This window comes from Pyrgilauda ruficollis, unplaced genomic scaffold (genome assembly GCF_017590135.1).
Source record: "Pyrgilauda ruficollis isolate IOZ18807 unplaced genomic scaffold, ASM1759013v1 scaffold5, whole genome shotgun sequence".
Classification (NCBI taxonomy): Eukaryota; Metazoa; Chordata; class Aves; order Passeriformes; family Passeridae; genus Pyrgilauda; species Pyrgilauda ruficollis.
The window spans coordinates 1,629,234-1,643,998 of record NW_024526599.1 but is presented as its reverse complement, the minus strand read 5'-3'; the positions used below and the strand labels follow the sequence as shown (position 1 = coordinate 1,643,998).

Genomic DNA, 14,765 nt, shown 5'->3' with positions numbered 1-14,765 from the left:
ACTGCATAAAGAGCAATGATCAAAAAGAGCCATGTAGGAATTTTCTCAGTTCTGAAATCAGCATAAGAAAAGGTGATTAATCATTTGTAGTTCTTTTTCTTTAATTGAACTCAAGTTGCCAGTTTACCATGCCACACAAGCATTCATCAGCCTCCCACTTCTCCTCTTTTCTTGGACTGGACAATGGCCACATCTAAGCCAAATTGATTTTAGTGCATTATAATTAAGAGTATGCATGGATGTTTCCTTGAATAGAACTGTATTTAAACAGTGCTTAAGCACTATACTGAAACTGAGCCTAAATTGACATCATGTTTGTACAGGGGAAATAGTAATCTTATCACTGAAATTACTAGTAACTGCAGTACAACCAAGCTGTGTGCTAGCTCCCAGACCTGAAACTGGAAAGTATGAAAGTTCATTCTGTGCTCTGTTTTTTGTACATTATATGGAAAAGTTTCATCCATTCATTATCCTTAAAAGAGAAGACATTTACCTGTAGAATCTGATGCATTGTAGAAAATATATTCTGATGAATCACCACCCTCAAATTTGACTGGTATATTCCATTTGTAACTGAAATTATTTAATGGGAAAGAAAATCAAATTACATTTGAAGCCAAATGATAAAAAAACCCCTTCAATATGTCTTTATTTGTTTGTTTATTTTAATGCTTACATCTTGTTTTTTGAAGTTGACTTGTGCTTATGAACATATACATTTACTAAATAATGTCAGGCAATATTCTAGCAGGACACAACGCAACAGATTTAGTAAAAGATGATTATATGTCAATAATTGATGTAAAGGTTAATGTTGATGTGTCTAGGGCTTTGTGCAGACACTAGTTAATCTTTGCAATGCTGACTTGAAATAAATGGTTAAGTATTACAAAAGTTTTTTTACAGATGGAAAAAATGAAGGAGTTTAAGCAACCACTGTGATACAGTTAATAGGGCTTCTTGCCTTTTCCAGCCTATTTTTCTTCTCCAAGACAACCCTAATTCCTTCATTAAAAAGCACTGGGAGGCAAATGAGACCTTACCTCTTGCTCCTCAGCTCCTTGTATACCTTTATTGGGTAGGTGCAGATTCCTCACTCCAGGGCAAGCCCAGGACAGAGATGAGAAATTTGGGCAGGAATGGAGCCACAGCACAAGACTGTGACCAGGCAATCAGGGATGTGGGACAGCAGAGCACGCTGTGAGCATAACATCAGCCACCTGCATAGGGCTGCTAAAATTATTAAGCCCTTTTGAACAGTCAGCTGCTCTTACATAGTATGTTGTACTTCATCCCAGGGAGATTTCCCCTTGGTGACAAATGCTATGGGAAATATATATTATCTTTATGACCGTGGGTTAAGTAAATGGTCACTACCTTCCAGAAAAAAAAAAAAAAAGGTTATAATATCTCCTCCTACCTCCAGGAAGAGAGAATTATTGTTTTGTTATCTCCTAAACAAAATATCTTACCAGATTTATACACTTCTAGTTTTACTAGCTCTTTCATGGAGCTTACTACAATGGAATTTAGAGAGGTATTGTGTTTCCCAAGAGAAAACCCATATAGGTTTTTGAGGTTTTGTTTGTTTATTTGTGGATGGTTTTGGCTTTTTTTGTTTGTTTGTTTGTTTTTGTTGTTGTTTTTTGTTTTGTTCATTTGGGTGTTTTTATTTTGGTTTGGTTTATTTAACTAGTTTTGGTAAATGCATTTAATGAGGTACATTTTAGTTAGTTTCTACCTGGTTTGAATCAACATTTGCAGTAGGAACTTACCCAAGATCAGAAGGAGGATGAGAAGCATTTGCACTGGGATCCAAAAGAAAACGTTTCTGTGTGAATATTGAATTATCTCCCATCTCCAAAACAGGGTAGCCCATCTGCCTAGTCCATGTGTCCATGACTTCCTTCACAGGTTTATTACTTGCCTATGAATGATGAAAGAAGGTTGCAGTGAAAACGGAAAATCAGTCCTAGAAGGAAAGAAAGTCTCTGGTATTAAGAAAAAGGAGAGCTGAAAGGGGCAGAGGAAAGAGCATGTTCAGGACAAAAAAAAATCTCCATTAAATCCTTTTATGGTTTCTGTCATTGAAGAAAGAAATAATTTGGAAACTTGAACACCAAGCCAGACGCCTTCTTGCAGTGTGTCCTTTTTTGAGTGTGAAGGAAGAGCCAGTATTAACCACCAGCAGCTGCACCAATGTAAAATTTGATTCATTCTGTGAACCCTGAACATCTGTCCTAGGAACTGGAGCTGGAGAAAGCTATCACTACCTCCCGAGGATGCCACCTCTGAGAGAAATGAGTTAAGGTCACTTCTAGTGTTTCCTTCTCCAGATGAGGTAGATGATGTGAAGATGCAAAGCACTAGAGAGAGAAAGCAGGAAGTTCTGAGTAGGAAGAAGTCTGGGACCAAGGAGAAGACTGGAACTAAACAGCAAAAGCACAATTTCATCTGTGTGCGTGCCCACAGGGTTGGAAGAAAAGGAAATAATACCAGGGAAGAATCTGGCAGTATGCCAGCATAATGGGGGGTAATGAGATAGATGGAAAAAAGTAGTCCAGCCTCAAGGAACAGGAAACATCAGTAAATGGTGGCACAGATGATGACCCAACTGGGACTCAGAAGCTAGAGAGGGATATAAGCACGAAAATTACTTGGGAACTGATACTACTGAGAGCTTTCTAACACCTGAATCTGGAGGGAGAAAAGAGACAGTATGGGGTGCACGATGGTGGATGAGAGGTGATTACACACGTGAAATGAGTTTGAGTTGCAGGGGGAATGTTTCAGTGACAGGGTGTTTGTTAGCAAGGCCTCCTTTCTTGGCTTTTATTCCACTCCCACAGCCTTATGCAAAAAAAAATAAAATATATATATATACTGGTAGGCTGCCTAGCTTGTGATCTCTCATTGACAGAAGAGTTACAGAATATTAAAAGTTTGAGAAACTGAAATCAGTGGGTGAGATATGAAACATTTATTAGCAAGCATTTGGGTGAATGCAAAACATACCTCTTCTAAAGCTTCCCAAAATTGTTGTGTCTTGGCATTCTGGAAATGGTATTTCTTTAAATATGCCTAGAGAGAGATGGAAGACCATGAAAATACTACCAGTGTTTCTTGTTTGCCTATGAAAACAATACACATATTCAGTTGTACAGGGATACAGAGTACCTCTCAGTTGCACACACGGGTGGTAGTACTGTGAGTGGGAGATTAAATGGATCAGTATTCAGCTGATGAAATTCCTTTGCTGTCCAATGCATCCCGTACCACCAAAAGTCAGCGTTTTCCAGAGTGACTTGTTAGTAAGAAATAAATTTGAAGACATCTTTGTGTTTTGTTTAAATGGACACCACTATACCCTGTTGCAAATTTCTGACTAATGTAAGAGGTTGTTTAGCAGGAGGAAGGTATTTAATGAAATTTCGCTACCTGTGGACTCAGAGTGGAAGTAGGAAAGTCTAGTCACGTCTAAGTTTTGATCAAAACGATTGTTACAAGGAGTAATGGTGTTCAGCAGTTTGCAATGCCTAAACCTTATTCCCATCCTGTGTCTTCCCGGCTGCTTGGTGGGTGTTTTCCTACCCTGTCGCCTGCTCCTGGTGGTGTTCAGTCAGTAGATGGTGCTGTTTGTATCGCTGTTGGCCACAGCTGCCTACCTTGGTGCTCCGGAAGGCTCTGAGCAGAAGGGAAGGGTTAGGCTCTTGGAGACAAGGTGGCTGTATTTTCCCATCTTGGGTAACTGTTCTGATTGAATAAGTGAAAGGGGAAGTACAGGAAAATACAGCAATCTTGTAGCAGCCCATAAATGTGCACTTCATGAGAGAGGGAAGTAAGAACAAATGTGGTAAGTGTGCACTGTAATGCTTGTTACCAATGTCTGTTCAGAATAAAGGACAAACAAGCTTTCTCCTTCTGGGATGGCTCTTTCTCCCATTTTGTCATTTTGCAGCACCACATTTTCCAAGACACAAGAAAGGACTGTGAACTGTGCAACGTATCTAGTTTCTTCTCCCTATTACCTTGACTTTCTAGGGCTGGGTGTCCCTGCATCAGGGCACGGATGAGCTTATGCCTCTAAGAGTATCCCTACATATCAGCCTTGTGTGGGTTGGAGGATCCTGGCCATAGGAAGCCACAGACACACTTTATAGAAGAATGAGGGGATCCCAGTTGACAACAGGATAACAGTGAGATAGAGGAGGTTTTTCCACTAAAAGCTGTCAGGAATTTAGGTCATCACTGTCTGGCTATCAAATCTTTATGCAGTTCACGTTCCTGCTTCTGTGGGAGCATGGAACTTCTTCCCCTCCATGTTGTCCACTCAGTATTGAAATCCACTAAGTACTTTTGCTACCAATACCAGGATCTCTAATATTCACTTTTTGAATAATGGCTTTGCTACTGTCACATGAAGATAGGCTGTATGTCTGGTAGGTTTGGTGCCACCTTTACCTGACAGCCTTTCTGGAAGAGCTCTGGTGTAATCCAGTCTTGAATCATTCTGAGGATCGATGCACCCTGAGGACAAAGGGAAAGGGGAGAAGGTCAATCCACACTGCTCTGACATGATTTTCATTCATCTAAAAGGCAACATGGGAATGAGTATTTTTATAAGGCAAAAATAGAAATCACCCATCAGTCTAAGGAAGTGGTTTTTCTACTTTCTTTGTGGGATAGCATGCCTACCTGGTGGAGCTTAAATCTGGATGTGAGAATCAGTCTTTAGTTGTGATCAGACACTTGTTCCTATGTTCAGCTCCTGAGCCCTGTTGCTGCAGCTTACTGTCCTGCCACTCCACCAGTTTGTGTGAGCAGGGCTCCCTGTTTTGTGTTGAGCAGGACAGGGGTGAGGGCATCTGGGGATTACCCCCGTCAGGGGAAAAGCCTGAGAGAGGCAGTGACTTCAGATGAACACACAACAGGAAGGGAACTCTAAAAATGCTGCAAGTCTGGGACTTTACAGGGTGGGTATGCCATCTGAAGATAAGGAATGAGATTTGCTGAAGACTAGTGTAAGAGCTCTGGCCTCTGAAGCAGGGTAGAATTGGGATCAGAGGAGTTACTAACTTGGACGTCACCAAAAAAAACCAAATAATTAGGACCTTGAAAGAATAAAGAAACAAAAGGAAGACAGGAGAGAGAAGTAGAAGAGCCATGTGGAACAAAGAACAGAGTGTACAGAAAATGATGAAGAAAAAAAAAGGAGTGCAAACTCCATCTAAGATGCAAAGTACAATTTTAGGATTAGCATGTTTTCATTTTCTGAGCTAAATCAAGGGGCAGCCGAGAGCCTAATGCTATGAATTGTTTAAAAATCCAGTTGTCCCATGAAAACAAGAATATTATCTGAATTCTCAGTAAATCCTGTTTCATCTATTTATGTATCTGAGAATAATGACTAGATGAGTCATGGCAGAGGGACTGTTTGAACAGATATGCCTCAAACTGCTTTTCAGGCTATTGTTGGAGTCAAGGTCAAGTCATCAAGCAGATGACTGTTTTCTGATACAGAAATCTGATGTGTTTGCCATAGAATATGTTCAAAACCAATTCAGTAACATTTAGAACAGATATCCATTAGTGGTAATCCTAAAGCTGCTTAATGATCAATGGTGATCATAAGGCCATGAGTCTGCACTAGGGAACCTCAGTTCCTCAGCTTTGTCTCTCAGCCACTTATCTGATATCACCTCTCAGAAACCATCCCCTCCCTTTTATATTAAAAGCCAAAGTACAAATACACACTTATACATGCATTTGGTAACAGTAGAGACTTCTTTTGCTTTAAATTTTAATGCATTTGCACCTTCTACTATTATTTTTCAGTCTCTTCCCCCCCCCTTGTAATTCCTCTGTAGTTCATGATGGAGTGTGTTTGAGAAAAATTCATCCTAACAAAAATCACTACCAGTATTTTAATAACTTCCCTTTCTTACAACTATTTGGGGAGGCTCAGGAAAGTGACCTTAATTTGACTAGCTGACATTCTCTGATGGCGGTATGGGGGGAGTCTTTTATCAACACCCACATAATTTCATAGTAATTGCCAAGTACATGACAAGATTTGTTTGTGGCAGAAATGTGGAAGATTAGTCCTAAACTTCTGTAGCTGGAAAGTTCCAAAAGTGTGGGGGTCCAAGAGCAAATTTCTAACAGAACTTATTTAAGACAAAACCCATCATTATTACTTTAATAAAACCTTTCAAAGTAAGAGAGAGGATTAAACTGGGAAATAGATGAGATGTAAATACTTTTTAAAAGCAGATTAAAACAATTATGTACATTAGTTGTTTACTCACCAGCTCTACTCTAGTAGAGTTTTCCTAGGCATATAATGCCCTATCAATCCTAGAGCAGTTAGAGGATCTTGTACAGAATATGCTGCAATGACTCCATAGACCCTTAGGCAATTCATTAGGGTTTTAGGATTGGATAAGCTCTCTGGTTGTTCTGGTAAGACTAACAGAGAGCATTCCAAATTATGCTTTATTTGTTCAGTGATTAATGTTATCATGAGAAGATGGTTTTTAAAAGAAAAATACAAAAGAGAAGCCAAAAAGAAACAAGCTAATTTTGTCACGCATTTATATATAAATACCAACAGTAATTTGAGCTAAATCTACACAAAGACTTTCTCTTTCAAGCCAAATTATAACCCAAGCCAAATTATATCCCAAGCAAACTGTTCCCAAACAATGCACAAGTCCTCAAGTGTTTTTGCTTAAAAAAAAATGAGTTCATGTAGTAATTATCTAGGCACAAAGAGATGAGTAAAAGCTAGGACTTTTTTTTGTCCATTGTTTTTACAGACCCTGCAAAAGTATGTCTCTTGCTTAGCTTACCACTAAAATACATTTTGATCCAGAGTATTTGATTTAGCTCTGCATATTTCGTGACTTTTTTTAGTTTGATTTAAAAACAGTGTTACACAATGCAGGTTTTTACATGGTTTATGGTTTGACTATGAGGCATTTATGATGCAATAAATACTGGTTGTATTGTTGGATAGAGGATTTAACAATTGAAAACAGAAAACTGATGGAAATGGATGGATAAAGTCTAGCTAATAAAAGTGGTATCTATAGTTACAGACTGTAGCACAGCTGAAGCTAAAGTCAATGCAATATATACTTTATGTTTAGCTGATAATGGGAGCTTGGACGGAAAGCAACAAGCAGTATTTAATAATGCTGGATTTTGTGTGTTCAATGGAAACGTGGTACAGAATCAGATAGGGAACACTGACAGAGTAATATAAGAAGCTGCCAATAAAAATATGGTGTATCAGGTTCAGAAGCAGCATGGGAGATGGCTGGTTGAGAAGAGTGACAGGGGTGTTTTCTCCTGTGTTTCTTTGGGCTTGTCTCTTGATGCCCTGCAGAAAACAACAGGGAACAGTGTTGGGGCCCTTGAGTCAAGAGACTCCCTGGTTAGATATGGGGCAACACCTGCTTTGTTGCATGTTTAAGGCTTCTCTACGGACAAAGTGGCTTTGGTTACATCTGATATGGAGGGAGACAAGCTGGCCTCAGCCCCCTAGGCTGGGTCTTCAAAGTGATGATCTTCAGCATGGCTGCTGGTGTCCCTCACAACACTTTCCCACAAGGGCTGGGCCTCTGGACCTCACAGCACTTTCCCACAAGCGCTGATCTCCAGGCTGCTGCCCCACACGGCAAGTACTACCAGAGACCATGGGCTTCCAAAGGTCTCTGTGTGCCCGGGTCACAACTGTGGTTGGATGACTCCAGCATTCCAGTGTCTCTCTGCTCAGGCAGACCCAAGGTATCTTTCCAGCTAGCTCCTTAGGGAGTCTTTATAGGCACAGGCCCTCACTGCCACACTCTGGGATGGGATGAGCAAAAATCTTATCAAATGCTTAATGGAGTGTCTGCTACCACCTCCTGGGCTACTGGACTGTTGTACTCCAATGCACTCCTGAGCTCCACAACTTTCAGTGAAATGTGGAACTAACTTATCTCCCAATTTAAGCCAGTGCCAGTAGAAGCTGGTGTAGCCCATTTTTGCTAAGGTTTTTTAGGTGGCTGGGATACTGTGAGCAACTTGAGATAAAAAGTCACTTTCCTGCTTTCACTGCTTGGTTCCTTGCCTTGCTTCCTCAAAACAGAAGTTATGCTGGCCTGCAGGTGTGATGGAGAAATGACAGAAAATATACCTGGACATCTGCCCTTGCCTCCTCTGCCCTTGTGTTAGATTATGAGCCTTGACATAACTGGGCTGCATCAGCACCAGGTGATGGGAGAGGGATGTGATTAGTACCTGGTTTAGTTTAACTTTGAACCCAGCACTCTAGTGGCAGAGGCCGGTGACACTGTGCTTTGCCTGCATTGCTGCATGCTGTGAGCAGGCCTGCACGGTGCACAGTGGCTGACGAGGCTCTGGCTGCTCTGCTCCTCTCACAGCTGCTTTTTACTGTATCATCACTGCCAGCAGTTGGGAACGTCCCAGAACAAAGATCTGCACAGACACAGCTCAAGTGAGTTGGGAGTCCTGATTATAAGCATCCTTGGCTTTTATCTCCTCTCCAAAGCTGCCCCTTCCTTTGCATCCAAAGTCACAACAGAAGGATATCCTACCTTACTGTAGGATATCCCATCAAACACAGAGGTGATTTCAGCTGGAGATGACACATTGGATACAATTGGGTGGGAAGACAGCAAAGAGTCATCCTTCAGTACAGGAAGCACATCCTCAATTAAAACCTGTTCAGGCTGAGAAAAAGAAGACATTAGAATGGAAACAAAGGCAGGAGTATATGCTTACTTCTCAAATAAGTAGCTTGAACTTCAACTTCTCTAGGCACTTTGAAATAGAACGAAATTTCATGCTTCTAAAGACGGACTTGCAAACTCTTGTTTTACATCTGAGAGGGGAGGGATACAATTTCTCCTTGACTAAGAGAAATTGCCTTTTTCAGATCCTGTTGTTCTGTGGGTATCATAACACAGACACACCCATCCCACCCTCCTTTGCCTCCAGCAGGGCAAAAAGAGTAGCCTGTGTTACCAATTTCACAAGTGTGACAATATTTACAAATCATTACGGTCTCCTCTTGCAAAAGAGGAGCTGGGTAGAAAGGGAGGGAGGGAAGAAGGAGGCAGGGTTCCCCATCCCAAGGCTTATAATGTTTTTTAAAATTGATTTGAATTTTTAAAAAAGGATTAAGTAGCCAGCAGTTAAAATCCCCTTATTTCCTAATCAATATTGACCAAAAAAAGACTACAATTCTATTTAGCTTTCCTCTTCTAATACTCACTAGGATGACATTGAAATGTCTTAGATCTTAGATTAACATAGTATCTAGGTAAAAAAAAGGTCTTTTATATTTTAAACTCAGTAATTAGAATTTTTCTTACATAGTTAGGACCACAGATCTTCTGCTTTAAAGTGTAAAAGTGAGTCAAGGAATTATTTTGTTCTTAGCCACTCTGCAGGGAGAGAGGTAGGGAAAGCAGCAAGTAGGCATTGTCTGCTTCTAAAGTCACTAGGTCAGGAGATGGTAGATCTCAACAGGTTCAACCTATGCAAAACCTGTTCTGCTCCTTTCCACTGGCATAAGTTGTGTATGTCTTAGCACCCAGAACCTCATTACACCTGGACAGCTGGGGAAAATATGTATGCTCTGTGCCATCACATCTGTTTGGGAGGGGAGGAAGGAAGGAGTAAGAAAACTCCCTTTATTCACAGAATATAATGCCTATTTAAGGCTAACTTCTTTGCAACACCCTTAGAGCGTCTGGAGCTGGCACAGTTAGCACTTCAGCTATCCACTGTCACTACCTATTTTTGCACAGTACAGAACAGAGATTGTCTGAGTTGGAGCATTTGAAAGGACACTTACAATGCTGGCAGGAGCTGAATGGGAGTCCACTATTTTCCTTGATAATAGTGTAAGCTGTAGAGACAGGCCCAGGTTCCCAGCCCTTACCATATCAGATGGCAATCCTAAGTCCCATGAAGAGAGTACAGCCCAACTAAATAAACACAGGAAAATCTCCATCTTTCAGAGTTAGACCTTTAATGACCCTGCAAAACTGTTAAGGCTCTGTCCAGAACCCACCTAGGTGTTATTTGCCATAATAACCGAACACTTGACTCACTTGTTAAAGAAGAATGACTCTTCCCTGCAAACTCAAACATCACAAAGTTTACTTTTACTAGCTTCAGACCATAATATAGGCAGCTGAAAAACTTAGACCAACTTCTTTTTTATGTTGTACCACACTATGTTAGTTTTCTATAAATATACTTTAAGTCTTCATCATCCTTGTCTAAATTTTACTCCCTTCCAAAATATTCCTCCCGGCCCTGCCAACCCTCCACAAGGCAGAAATAATTACCATATTCCAGTCTGGTTCTGATGCATTTGCTCCCAGGAACTCAAAATAACTGGCAAATCCTTCATTTAGCCACAAGTCATCCCACCAGTCCATGGTTACAATATTTCCAAACCACTACAATTATAAACATAAAGATATAGGTTTAGATAAATAGTACATGTACATTTCAGTATCTCACATCTGCATATAGAACATTGATTTGCTTACTTTTCTTTCTGCTGCCAGATGAAAATTATCATAATTCTGGGGTTTGAATAGGAATATAGGCTTGTTTTAACACAAGCCTTGCCTTGTGTTAAAACATCACTTTTATTATAAAATTACATATTACTCAGGAGATTGCTAATGATTCATGTGTCACTGAAAATATTTTTAGTTTCTTCCTTTTGGTTTGATGATTTATGCTTTTAAGGATATGATATCAGACAGCCTCCACAGTGTATAAATATTCTTGTTTGCCTGCCCAAAAGAGACATCTGCACACGTAAATTTGTTTCTCTAAGACATTTTAGACAGATTTTCATAAACTGGCTGACAATCTGGGCCCAAGCATCTAACTTCCTGAGAAAAATTCCAAGGCAGTAGTCATGGTATTTTAAAGCTCTAACAGGGATCTGTTTTAACATGTTATTTTGCAATCAGATTTTGAGCACATGTAGAAGATCCTGAGACAAAGTTAATGACAGTATTTTCAAGATTAAAATGCTGTGACTATATATTTGAAACACTGTAAAAGTGACTCATGTCCTAAAATATACCTGATGAACCAGCTCATGGGCTATCACAGTAGCTACTCTCTGTTTGTTGGATGTGGCTGACTCCTCAGGATCATACAGCAGGTTTGTTTCTCGGTATGTGATCAGCCCCCAGTTCTCCATAGCACCTGTCCCAAAATCTGGAATTGCTATTTTATCTGCATTAAAAGAAAGAGACAACGATTACCACTGTATCCTTTAAAACAATTAGCTTTTCCTCTCTCTATTTACAGCCTGTTTTGCTGACCATTTGTGATTCTGGCTTACTACTGTGGACTGCAGCTATGATCTGTACAACATGATCTGTTCAAGAAGAGAACTGGCCAAAAGCAAGTGCCCTGGATCGGCTGAGATTAACAGAGGTAAGATCAGTTGCACTTGCTGAGGATCTGTCCTGGGAGGTGATGCTATGCCATCTCCTGGGAATGTGCATATCATACATTACTTAATTTTGGCTCCAGAAATTAATACCATTGTCTGGCGATGTGCTGTAGGCAGTAAAGCTCCTGAAACTATTTGTAGAATAATAAGGCATGACATTGTTTGTCACACTTTTGTATTAAAAATATTTATTGACATGTTAACTGAAGTAAATCCCCCATGCAGTGAACAACATCTGCTTCTACGCCTGGCAATTTGTGGGGGTCACTCATTTATGGTCAGCAATCAATACAGGTTTAAATGAGAATTGCTGACTCAACTGAACTGGCATTTTCTTCTGCAAATAATGACCACAGGGTTTCTATCTGGGTTAGTGAAAAAGTAAAGAAGGATTTAAAACTGAATAGAATGAAAACCCCTCACTCCACTCCAGCAGAAGATAGGAATTACTTATTTTAAATTAAACAACTTGATTACAGAATAAAGCTGATAGTTTGGCAAGGGCTTCACTGACAGTCAAAAAGAGGATACAAGAAGAAAGGTAATAACAGAAGCCATAAATCAACGTGAAATAAAATATTTAAATAAATCATTATGCAGAAACATATCTGATTCATCAGGTTTGAACTGGATAACTTATAATAATGAAGGAACAACATGGCAAGTCAAGGTTAGGGATCCAACAAATAGACATTCTGGGAAAAACTGTATAGAATCTACAGAAGTATCTATCCTGTGACACTGCTGACCTGAAGATACCAGTCCATCCTGTCACACAGACAGGCCTTTATCCAGATGCTGCCATGGCAAAGTCATCAGGCTTTCATGACAGTGAAAGTTTGAATATAAAGCACTGGTGAGATATAGTACCTATTATTACTGGGGACCAGTGTGTGAAAGAACAACATATTGTATTGGTTTCCCTAATTCAGTTGCCATTGAAATGCAAACATATTTATGGTAAACTCAGGTGCTGTTTTGAAAGGAGGAGGTAAAAGTCTTTTGTTAAAGTAACATAGGTTAGCCTGATAGGTACAGGTACAAATAGCCAAAAATAGGTTTGCACTTTATTATTTTAGCATTATTAATTGTCTTCAAAGATTTGGGGATTTTCCCCCCAGATGTATTATCTTGACTTGTTTGCAGCTAGTATTTTTCCATCCTTTTAAGTTCACGAACTAACTGAATTACCTTTTTGAAGGTCTTTGGAGGGAGAATTTCCAAAACTCTGATTGCATTCCCAGCTTGATTATTGTTCATGTTAAATTGAGTGAATCAGATGCAGAGTCCAAATATTCCAAGCTAAAGGATGCCCACTACCTTCTCTTTGCTTGTTTTGTAACCATGGGCAAAATTTGAGAGCATGACTGCTCTTATTTAGTCCCAGATCTTTATTTAGCCCAGCAGTAGAAACTACAAATTAGTTGCTGGACAATATTAATCTTTCTAAGAAGTGGATACACACCCACTTTGCACTAAGGTTAATAAATAACATGACATACTCTCTGGCAGTTTACATCTTCACTTATCTAACTGCTGACTTTTGTCCAGAAATTCACATGGAAGTGGTACATATTTTTCTGAAACTTCTGGCTCTGTTTTAACTCATTATGGTTCTTTGCTGATGACACCAATGCTTGCCTTGATTTTCCACAAGATGCTTTAAAATAAACATTCCAGGACCAGTTCTTCAGTTCAGCAAACTGAACTGTGAGAACTGGCAATAATACAGTGACTCAGACCAACTCATCCATCATGACATTTAGAAACATCTTGAACTACATTGGTACAGTTTTAAAACATCCTGACATAATATCAGCAGTTAGCAACCAAACGCTTTCATGCTGTTTTCCACCAAAGCACAGAGATCTGTAGGAGCAACATAATCATGACACTGAATTAACAAAATGAAAAATAGAAATGTTAATAGTTACCCAGTTTTGGAAGAGAGTAGCTCAAATTAAAGTACTGTTCAAAGAAGTCGAATACAGTTTTTGTTACATCTGCTGCATATTCTGCTGTGTGTATTTGCTGTGGCTGGGCATAAACTCTCAGCTGTAAAATACAGAGAGACAATTAGAAGTTTTCAGTAAAAAGGAAACAGGTGTCTAACACTGAAAAGGCATTTAGCATACCTATCAATAACACTGCAGGTTTTCTCTGAGACTGGTCTGTTCCCCATCACATTTATTCACAAAGTTTTTCAATTGTTGTAGATAAGATACCAAGCCAACATGTGCACACTTTCCACTGTTTGTCTGAAATCTAAAATTGGCAAGCCCATGTCCAGAAGCTCACAGTGGCCAAGCCTCAAGTGGGGCCTGGTTACATACCAGCCCCTACTTCCCCACGGCCTGATTTTCCCACGGAGGAAACCTGGGCAAGCACAGTCAAAGGGGATCCACTTGTTCTGGGCAGTATACAGTGAAGGTTCTGGTTTTAGGAAAACTGATCTATCTCATTTTGCCAGCTCCATGACTCTTATGAATGGGACACATTCATCTGTTACACTGGTGTGGCTTGTTTACTCCTTCAGTGCTGTCTTACAGCCAGGAGTTTAGGGCCCAAGCTGAGCAAAGGAGCTGGTCTATTCCAGGAACGCTTTTGGAGCCTGAAAACACATTGATTTCAATACTATAAATTACACTTCCTCCAATGAGAGGGGAGGATGGGAAAATGTTCAGAAATAAAGCTGCAACAAAAACCAAAACAAAACAAAAAAACCCCCAAAACAAACAAACCCTGAACAAAACCAAAAACAGCTTATGAAATTCAATCAGGAATACATTCCAGCCAGGGGATTTCCCCCAGGGTCAGTTTGCAATTACAATCTGCAATTTCCACTTCCGTGAGCTCTTTACCCAATTTAGCAGTCTTCCCCTAGCTGATCCATTTTAATGGTTTCCAAAACCTTCAGCCTGCACTAGAACTGACTTTGGGTTTCATTTGTATAATCTCCTCTGTGATTTTTCCAAACCAGACATTTGGTACCTGACAGGTAGTCAGCTCAGGAGCATTGTTTCCAGCTGTGGGCACATTTCTCACCACTCATTTCATTAATGTCTTCGTTAGGGCTTTCAGAGTGAATGGAAGAGTTTTTAAATAATTTATGTCATGTGAGCTGTATGCTCTTGCTGTTGTTTATGAAAGTAATTTATGGATCAAGTGGATACTTTGTGTTGAATGAGGGATTTATTGTTAGAAATTTACACAGCAAACTATGGAATGTTCTTTTCAGTAGTTGGTGAATCTAAATACC

The 14,765-nt window shown here is 39.8% G+C and overlaps 1 protein-coding gene across 1 annotated transcript in view; it reads right to left on the bottom strand.

Annotated features, from left to right (window-relative positions):
- Window positions 1–14,765, bottom strand: part of LOC121360351 (glutamyl aminopeptidase) — a 63,905-nt gene that overhangs the window by 38,126 nt on the left and 11,014 nt on the right. The window contains exons 4-11 of the mRNA XM_041480129.1: window positions 13,441–13,561; window positions 11,129–11,283; window positions 10,371–10,484; window positions 8,607–8,741; window positions 4,465–4,530; window positions 3,019–3,084; window positions 1,779–1,930; window positions 497–576 (exon numbers count right to left, since the gene is read on the bottom strand). Coding sequence (XP_041336063.1) covers window positions 497–576; window positions 1,779–1,930; window positions 3,019–3,084; window positions 4,465–4,530; window positions 8,607–8,741; window positions 10,371–10,484; window positions 11,129–11,283; window positions 13,441–13,561 — 889 coding nt within the window. The remainder of the gene's footprint in view (window positions 1–496; window positions 577–1,778; window positions 1,931–3,018; window positions 3,085–4,464; window positions 4,531–8,606; window positions 8,742–10,370; window positions 10,485–11,128; window positions 11,284–13,440; window positions 13,562–14,765) is intronic.